Below are 9,573 nucleotides of genomic sequence, written 5' to 3' on the forward strand. Positions count from 1 at the left end.
TCCCCAGCGACCAATCAGCGAGAGTTGCGTGACGCCGGCGGGTCGCGAGGCTTTCTGGGAGTTGTAGTTTACCTGCCGCGCTGCGCCATCACGTGATGCCTGCGGACCGGATCCCGCTGCTCTGGACGTTACGACCCCTTGGGGGCGCGGATTTTCCCACCTTTTCCAGTTGGGGCTGACCTCTTCAGTTTCCTGCGGCTTATCTGCAGTCGTGAAGGCCAGCCCCCTGCCTTTGTCACCTCCCCTTTATCGTCAGAGGTCGGAAAGAGTTTAAATTTCCAGAAGAGAAGTAAACTAGACAACAAAAAGAACTTACTTGGAAACTCTCGATTTGGGTTACTAGCAAAAGGCGTAGCCTTTCAAGGAATTCTTTATTATTATTTTTTAAATAATTTTGTTTATTTATTTTTGGACGCGCTGGGTCTTCGTTGCTATGTGAGGGCTTTCTCTAGTTTCAGAGAGTGGGGGCTGCTATTCATTGTAGTGCATGGGCTTCTCTGAAGTGCACAGGCTCTAGGCACGCTTGCTTCAGTTGTTGCAGCTTGCAGGCTCTACAGCACGGGCTCAGCGGTTGTGGTGCACACCTTAGTTGGTGCACAGCTTAGTTGCTCCACATCATGTGGAATCTTCCTGGACCAGTGACTGAACCCCTGGCCCCTGCATTGGTAGGCGGATTCCTATCCACCGTGCCACCAGGGAAGTCCTCAAGGAATTCTTTAAAACTGTAGTTTTCTGAGGGCCACTGACGCAAGTACTGTAGCGAGTTCCAGCTCCCTCTGCCTTCCAGCCTTGCTCCCTCCATCAGTGGGATTGTTTGAGAAAGACAGAATTTTATTGATGGGGGTGGAGGGTAGATGGGTAGGGGTAGGAGGTGTGAGTGAAGAACTACGAAAATTCATTCAGTGAAATATTTCACAGGTTTTAATGGCTTGTATTCGGTGAGTACAAACTACGTCCCCAAACATGCACATTCACTTGACTGCTTCTCTTCCCTTCCTCCCCTAAAGAATTCAGTTCACAACTCTGTTCCAGTTTACTCTGTTGGATAACTCATCCTTCTGTGTTACTGGTTTTCTTTATCACCGTCAACCACTTTTAACAGCTGAGAATCTAGCTGGGAAGACCACTTAAACAAACCAACAAAGCAAAAGAATGACTGGAGAATCTCATCATTGAAATGGTAATATTACTTCAGGGGTTCAGTGTGTGTTGCAGAAGATACCCATCTCTCATAGAGTGAGGGAACCAGCAGAGAGGAGAGGTCCATAAATGATTAACGATACATCAGTTCTCTCAATATTTATTTGAGAGATGCTTACACCTTAACAGGCAATGCCCTGACAATGTTCTAGAATTTTTTCCCTCTTTAAGGGAAGAAAACATCCTTTCTTATTCATCTTCTACTTTTAACAAGAACTTCAGAGATCAAAAAGTGTTGACCAATGTCAATTTGAGTCACATAATTCAAACACTCAACAGCATCCCTGATGCTTATAAAGAGATAGTAAAGGGATGGTGGAAAGAGCTTTCAAGTTGAGCCTGGACAGAGGAGCCAGGTTCTAGTCCCAGCTTAATTTATTATTAATCTGTGAAATAGGGTAGTAACATCAAGCCTCACTCACTCTCAGGGGTTTTGCCAGCATCAAACAGAAAAGCCTTGAAATGCTTTCCAAAGGCCCAACAAGCCTTAGCGGCCATTAAAAGCATGTTTTATATATATATTGACATATAAAGATGTCGTAGATATATGAATGATTGTTACAGTCTTGTGGATTTCAATTATTTATTTATTTTTAAATATTTTATTTATTTGACTGCATCCAGTAAGATGAGACAGAGAAGGCAATGGCATCCCACTCCAGCCTGGAAAATCTCATGGACAGAGGAGCCTGATGGGCTATAGTCCATGGGGTCGCGAAGAGTCGGACATGACTGAGCGACTTCACTTTCACTTTTCACTTTGATGCATTGGAGAAGGAAATGGCAACCCACTCCAGTGTTCTTGCCTAGAGAATCCCAGGGGCGGGGAAGCCTGGTGGGCTGCCGTCTATGGGGTCGCACAGAGTTGGACATGACTGAAGCGACTTAGCAGCAGCAGTAAGATGAGATGGTTGGGTGGCATCACCAACTCGATGGAGATGAGTTTGAGCAAGCTCTGGGAGTTGGTGATGGACAGGGAAGCCTGGCATGCTGCAGTCCCTGGGGTCGCAAAGAGTTGGACACAACTGGGTGATTGAACTGAACTGAGTCTTAGTTGCAGAACAGGGGACCTTTCATTGCTTGGGCTTAGTTGCTCCTCAGCATGTGGAATCTTAGTTCCCCAACCAAGACCAATGATTGAACTTGAGTCCCCTGCATTGCAAGGTGGATTCTTAACCACTGGGCCACCAGGGAAGTCCCTCAATTGTTTTTGTTTTTAATAAATTTATTTTTAATTGAGGATAATTGCTTTACAATATTGTGTCAGTTTCTGCCATACATCAATATAAATCAGCCATAGGCATACATATATCCCTTCCCTCTTGAACCTCCCTCTGCCCTCCCACCCCATCCCACCCCTGTAGGTTATCACAGAGCACCTGGTTTGAGCTCCCTGTCTCAGATAGCAAGTTCCCACTGGTTATCTACTTCACATGGTAATGCATATGTTTAGTGTTACTTTCAATTCACCCCTCCCTCTCCTTACCCCACTCTGTCCACAAGTCTGTTGTCTGCATCTGCCCTGCAGATAGGTTCCTCAGTACCATCCTCTCAAGCGTTTTTAAAAAGGGAAAAATAAGGTATACTTTAATAAATAAAAAAAAGTTGGAGAACAGCATGAATGGTATGATTCATTTTTATTAAAAAAATTAAATATATGCCCTAGACTACAAACATTTGACACTGGTATGAAGGGGGGCTTAAGGGAGCCTATAATTTTATATGTCTATGATTTTATATTTTATGTCTATATGTATATTTGTAATATATTTATATATCAATATATGTATTTTAACACATGGACATGTATTTACATTCACATATTTACATTAATACATCTGTATTTGCCTTTGACTCTTTTATAGTTAGCCCATATTTATTGTTAAAAAAATCATTAAAGTGAATGTGACATATTTTGATAACATTAGGTCTGATCCCAAGCATGACAAACTTTCACTTGTCTTATAATTCTATTCTGTGGTTCTGTGGGGAAGTGGTGGCAAAAAATAATAAACGGACAGGGAGAACCACAGGATTGGGGTTAGGGGAAGAGTGTATTGGGAAGTGGAACCCAGACACAGTGGAAGGATCATGGCCATCAACTGGGAGCAGCCCTCTCCCCTCCCTGAGCAGGGGCTATATTCCCAGGAAGAGGTCACTCTCCAGCCTCAGAACTCAGTACTGTCTTCATGCCCCAGGCCTCCTGCCTTCTTGCTCATTGGCTCCTGCTTCCTTGGACTGTTTCTTTTCTCCTCAGGATCACTTAAAAGCTCCAAATAAAATAATTATATACCAGCTGGATGGAAAGGCAGAAAATCAGGAAACTCTCTTAGGGAAAAATGGTGGTGTATATCAAATCTGACACCAAGCTGACCTTCCCACTTGAGGAAGAGGAAATGAGTTCAAGTGGAGCACACTGACACCCTCCTCAGCTACTTGCACACCCCAAAGCAGAAGGCCTCTCAGATAGCCTGATCCTGCTCTCTGGGCCAGGACCAAGGATAAACACTGCTGGGAATCACCCAACCACAGGGATGTGTTGGAAAGTTGTTCACCCCGTTACAACCCAGTCCACTCATTCTCACACCCAAATCTGGGTAGGTTCAGCTGGACTGAAAAAGTTAAAAAATAAAATATGAAAACACTTAGTAGTACTTACACTGGAGGCCAACTGCTGTTCCAAGAGCCTAATTTAACCCTCACAAGCACCCTCAGGGTAGCTACTATACCATCACCCCCATTTTATAGATGAGGAAACTGAGGCACAAATGTGAACCCAGGCAGTTGGGCTCGGGCTCCATGCTCTTCACCAGTTCCCTGCACTGCCTCTCAGCAAGGCATCATGAGGACTGCTTTGCAGGCACTGTGCACCTGGTGAATCAATCCCTCATTCACCTCATATGGGCAAATATCCAGAGGTGGGCCAGGTAGCCATGGCTAAGTGCTCCCACTCTCATGCCCTTCTCCAGGGACAGGGCTTGGGAGAAAAGAGCAGGGCTAGAGGGGGAAAGTCAAGTAGGTGAAGGCCCAGGGAGAGGGTCAGTACATGCCATAGAAGGGACACGGGGCGGGGGGGGGCGGGCAGCAGGAGGCAAGGTTTAGCCTTGGCTTTGCTATATGCCCTTTAAGTGGATTTTCCTCTCGGATAAAACAACTTTCACCAGCACCTAGTGATACAATGTATGGTATATAGTAGTTACTCAATAAAATGTTTACAGCTAAATGGACAGCCTTAAAGATACCTGCCAGCTTGTCACACCCAATGAGTCTGCCAGGAAGAACCCTCCCCACTCTATCATCTACCAGCTCCTTTGAAGAGAACTCAGCAGGGACAAAGCTGAAGGAACTTCACTAGTCTGTCTCCTCTACCTCTCCTCCCTATTTGCTTTTCACTTAGGAACATGCTGCCCCCCTCTCATGCTTCCATCAGTAAATAATCTCATTCAAAACAACAAATCATTAACTAGTCTCTGGATTCCAGTCTAATAGAGTTCCCAAACGGGCTACTCTTGAAAAGCCCGGAGTTAGTTAGCCTGTCTCCTCTCCATTTACTGAGCACAGCCATGGGCCAAGCACCCACTTGTGTGTTTATATGGGGAGACAAGGGCATATAAGACACAATTTCTTCCTGTCCTCAAGGACAGAGAGTCTACAAATAACTATAAAATACAGGCAGAAAGGGGAAGTAGAGTTATTGCAACAGACTCTGTTTTAGCCTTAAGATGGGGGAAGGAAAAGCTTATCTGCTTTTTTCATACTTAACCTCAGCGTCTATTCCCTGCAGCTGGGTGGGGGAATGTGTTTTTTTCCTTCTCTGAGCAGAGATCTGAGACCACTACTCTTCCCTCCCCTTGGCCTCACCCTGCAGGCACCCATCCATCAGCATTCCTCCCCCAGTGGGTGATGCTATCTCCCCACACAGGTTTGGACTTGCAGGTCCTGGAAAGTTTTGCTTCTTCCTGTCTGGGAATTCGTCTGGGACCCAAGGAAAGGTCATCAACCTCTTTTCTAGGACAGGTAGGTCCCTCATGCCCACCTCAAGCACATTCCAGGACACACCCTGAGCTGACCCTCCTTCCATTCCCCACCCTGCTTAACTGCTGGCTCTCCTTCCTCTGAGAAGCCCTGGTTTGGGTGGGAGGAGGAAAGGCAGATACAATCAGAGGTGAGGCAGGGAGGGGCTCACAGAACTTGAGTTCCTGGTACTGGTACTGTTTCCTGCCCTGATGCCTTCCTCACCCTCACTCACTCAGGGTGGGGAACAATCAGGTACAGACAAGATCACGGTCTGTCAGCCAATCACTGCTCTCTCCTCTTCAGCCCTTCACTTGGGTTTCATGCAAGCATACAGGCCCTGATGGACCCGGGTGATGTGGACAAGGGGTGCATTTTTGGCCAGAGAGGCAGAAGGCAAGCGGCACGCATGTGCTGAGCTGCAAGCCTATTCATGCAGCAAGCCTCTGGATTTGCCGCAAGGGGTGGTCACAGAAGCAGCTCGAGCCCCTGGAATCTTTGCTCAGTGGCTTGGACATCTACTCCATAGGCTCCAGAGATTGTCTCACTCTGGATGTGGAGTAAGGTTTTTGCTTGGCAAATGGGGAGGGTGCCTGTCTCCAGGGTAACAAGATATGGAGGACCTCAGAGCCTCAGGCTTTTCCCACCCATTTCTGTTGAAAGGCAATTCCACAGTTCTCAGTTTAAGGTGGAGGCAGTCTTAGAGAGGGCTTCCCTGGTGGCTCAGTGGTAAAGAATCCACTTGCCAATGCAGGAGACGTGGGTTCAATCGCTGGGTCAGGGAGATCGCATGGAAAGGGCAATGGCAACCCACTTCAGTATTCTTGCCTGGGAAATCCCATGGACAAAGGAGCCTGGCAGGCTACAGTCCATGGGGGTCACAAAGAGTCAGACACAACTTAGCGACTAAACAAGTCTTAGTGAAGCTAGAAAGACAAACGTTCCACTGGTAACCCCACCTCTCTCCTCACAACCTCCAGCTGCCCCCTCATAAGAACTACTGAGGTGGGTATAGGTGAGGATGAGTAAATGAGATCAATGATCAATTAAAATTGTTTATTTTAAAGTGGAAAGGGGGATGGGAGTGACACAGAGGCAACTTTCGGCATCTTCTTTCCAGGCCATCACCCCATGTGCTTCCCAACCCAAAGCACTGACAGGAGGAGCCCCCGGACAGGCTGAGGGGTCACAGAGAGATCTGTTCAGCCCTGGAGAGGTGGGGTTCAAGGGTCCATCCCAGCTCCCTGGTCCTAGAACAGGGTCAGAGCTCAGGAGTGTAGGGCTCCCCGGTGGGCGAGGGCACCCGCAGCTCAGCATCGTGCCTGACCACAGTGAAGAGTCCCACCACTGCCAACAGAGCCATCACCATGACGGCGGAGCAGATGCTGAACATATTCCGAGTACCCGTTTTGCGATCGCTGTCATGGAGGACCAGGAGCCCCAGGCAGGCCAGTAAGTGCAGGGGCACCCGGAACCAGTTGAGGACACCAGCTTGCTCGGTCTCAGGGATCACTTTTCTCCGCAGGAAGCTCATGCTGGGAAAGTACAGTCCACAGGCCAGCTCGATAAGGAGGAAGGCTATGAAAGATTCCACTGGACTCTCCTGGCCTGGGCTGGTAGAGAACGTCAACATGAAGAGGGAGAAGACGACGATGAGGACAGCGAGGGAGAGTAGATGCATGGGCTGAAGGTGGTACCTCTTGGAGGTAGCGATGCGGTACAGGGAAGAGCCGAGGAGGCTGGCTGCCATGAAGCTGGAGAAGATGATGCCCAGCGGAGCCCCATGTGGGTCCAGCACAGGCGTCCAGAGGAAGACAAAGATGAAGATGACACTCTCAAACAGGGCCTGGATGGTGCCTAGCAGGAGCACACGACGGTCCGACAGGAGGCATCGCAGGCCACCAGCACAGGTCCTAGAGAAGGCACGCTGCCGATCATAGTTCTCTCCCCAGTTGTGAAGGGCCAAGGCCCCAGCCAGAGCCAAGAGAGGGATGGCGGCCACAAAGGGGGCTACAGGCCCCAGGCCCATCCAGCAGGCCACAGCCTCAGCTGCCACACCTGCCGCTACAGCCAGCACATGGTTCCAGAAGGCAGCTCGGGCAAAGGTAGCCGGGATCCATTCGGCGGGGAAGTCATGCCGTTCCAGGTGCTCATGGATATACCAGGCCTCAAAGGCTGAGAAGAGCAGGGCTGTAGATAGCCCACCTAGCGCTCGGCCCACCAGCAGCACAAAGTAGTCCCGGGAGAGTTTGGTTAAGCAGCAGAGTGAGTAAGTGAGGGAGAAGAGGACACAAGATTTCTTGCGACCCAGCCAATCCACCAGGGAGGAAGCCACCAGTCCAAAGAGGACGGTGGAGGCAAGGCCGCAGACGTAGAGGATGGCAATTTGTGCCTCCAGGAAGTGGTAATGCTGATACAGTTTGTAGAGGTAGGGGGCCTGCAGCCAGTCAGCTGCCAGGGCCAGGAAGTAGACCTGATAGAAGTCCAGTTGAAACCGAAGGAAAGAGGGATTGCTGCAGGCCCTTCCAGAGGGCTTAGCCCGGCATCTTGACAGCTCCAACCCCAGGCAGGAGGCCAGGAGGACCACAAAAGCAAGGTAAGCAGTCACCAGCATGGCCGGCCCCCGGACGACCTGGGAAGAGAAGGGGGCTTCAGAGTCACATCCATTGCCCGGGTAGCGCTGTCCAGGGGCTGCCTGTCTAAGCAGAAAGCGGATCCACCCAACCCCCCTGCCAACAGCACTCCCCCACCCCTCAATTCCACTCCCCCAGAGCTCAGACCGGAGGGACCAGTTGGGTGGGTGGGAGGAGTGGCCCGCCAGAGCGGGACACTCTGGGGCAGGGAGAGGTGTGAGAGGAGAGAAGATTGAGCATTCGCCCCACCCTTTCCTGGCATAGCAAAGAGGGAGTACCTAATCCCAGCCCCGCAAGTTAAGGGGCTGCTGCCCTTCCCCGTAACAGCGTTTACACACTGTACTTCCTTCTGTTACCTCCCATCCTCTCTGGGGAGCCTGTTTTTGTCCTCGAGGTCTCGTCATCTGTCCCAGGCATCCCTACCACCCGCGCAGGCCTCTAGAGTTGCTTCAGGCCACGCGCGTGCATCTCAGATTTCCCCCTCCTTCGGGTCAGGGCACCCCCGCCTGCGCCCCCTAGACCCCGCTTGCCGCCGCCACACACGCTCGCGCCTTGCCCAGACCCTGGTCTCACCTGCTGCCCCGGTCTGCGGGGACGCTCCGGACACGTCCGGCTCCAGGCCGCCCGGCCGCCCTTCCCGCTCTACCTCCTGCTCTGGCTCCGGCTCGGGTTCCACCAGCGCGCCCGCCCCTCACAGCCTGCTTCCGGGAGCCGGGGAGGCCTCTGGCCGCCGCCATGATGGCCCCATCACGTGACGGGGGCGCGGCGTTCAAACCCCGCCCCTGCTCCGCCCTCTAGCCGCGACTGGACTACAACCTCTGGACGCCGGCGAGGCCAAGACTGGAGGCGGTGGTGGTCGCCGTTTCTGCTCCTGGTTCGCTCCCATCCGTGGCCTTCCCATGGCACTCGCTTCTTCGACTCCCGGATACCTACCGAACCTCCTGGAAATAAAGACCCATTTTCAGTCTCTTCCTCCGTGTCGTGGGTTACGGAGCGCTGCTGTGCCTAAGACAATGCCAGCAGTTCCGCAGAGTCGGGGTTTGATCGTCTTAAGGAACATCGTCACCCTAAGCCGAGACGGGCTTCTCGATTTTCTCTTCTCCCACGATAGTGACTTCCTGGCCAGAAGTCAGTATGGCTCAGACACCTGAGGGAGGCAGTGTGGTGTAAAGGACGTGGACTTGGCTTGCAGACCGCTAAGGCTCAAATCCCACCCCTATCACTTACCAGCTGTGTCGCCTCGGGCAAGCCATATGACTTCTCAGTGTCCCAGTTTCTTGGTCTGCATCATAGGAGAGCAGCGCCCAACTGAAAAAGGCTTAAAGTTCAGTGGCAGTCAAGAGTTAAGAACTTCAGCCTTGGAGCCCACCCTCCAGCCCACCCTCTGCTACAGCTGTGGTACCTGGGAAAGGTTATTTAACTTCTTTCCAGCTTTAGTATTATCTCCTCAAAACCCTCCCAGGGGGAACTTCCCTGGTGGTCCAGTGGCTAAAACTCCTCCTTCCAATGCAAGAGGCCTGGGTTCCATCCCTGGTCAGGGAACTAGATCCCACATGCTGAAAGGAAGATCCCACCTGCCATAATTAAGACTCAAGGAAGCCGAATAAGTAAATAAATATTTTAAAACAAAACGAAACAAAAAAACCACCCTCCAGTGGCTTCTTATCTCACTAAGCGAAAAAGCCAAAATCATAATAGCCTACAAAATCCTTTGTCCTCTTTTCCG

The 9,573-nt window shown here is 50.7% G+C and overlaps 1 protein-coding gene across 1 annotated transcript; it reads right to left on the reverse strand.

The window, feature by feature from the left end:
• Positions 6,254-8,600, reverse strand: MFSD5 (major facilitator superfamily domain containing 5). The gene is made up of 2 exons (XM_018047682.1): positions 8,421-8,600; positions 6,254-7,846 (listed from the first exon to the last, which is right to left on the reverse strand). Exon 2 carries the CDS (start codon positions 7,826-7,828, stop codon positions 6,476-6,478), a length of 1,353 nt encoding a protein of 450 aa, XP_017903171.1. The 5' UTR covers positions 7,829-7,846; positions 8,421-8,600; the 3' UTR covers positions 6,254-6,475.

Source organism: Capra hircus, chromosome 5, assembly GCF_001704415.2.
Source record: "Capra hircus breed San Clemente chromosome 5, ASM170441v1, whole genome shotgun sequence".
Classification (NCBI taxonomy): domain Eukaryota; kingdom Metazoa; phylum Chordata; class Mammalia; order Artiodactyla; family Bovidae; genus Capra; species Capra hircus.

Excerpts from the sequence above, each read along its gene's own strand:
- MFSD5 (XM_018047682.1), bottom strand. The coding sequence starts at position 7,828 with ATGCTGGTGACTGCTTACCTTGCTTTTGTGGTCCTCCTGGCCTCCTGC.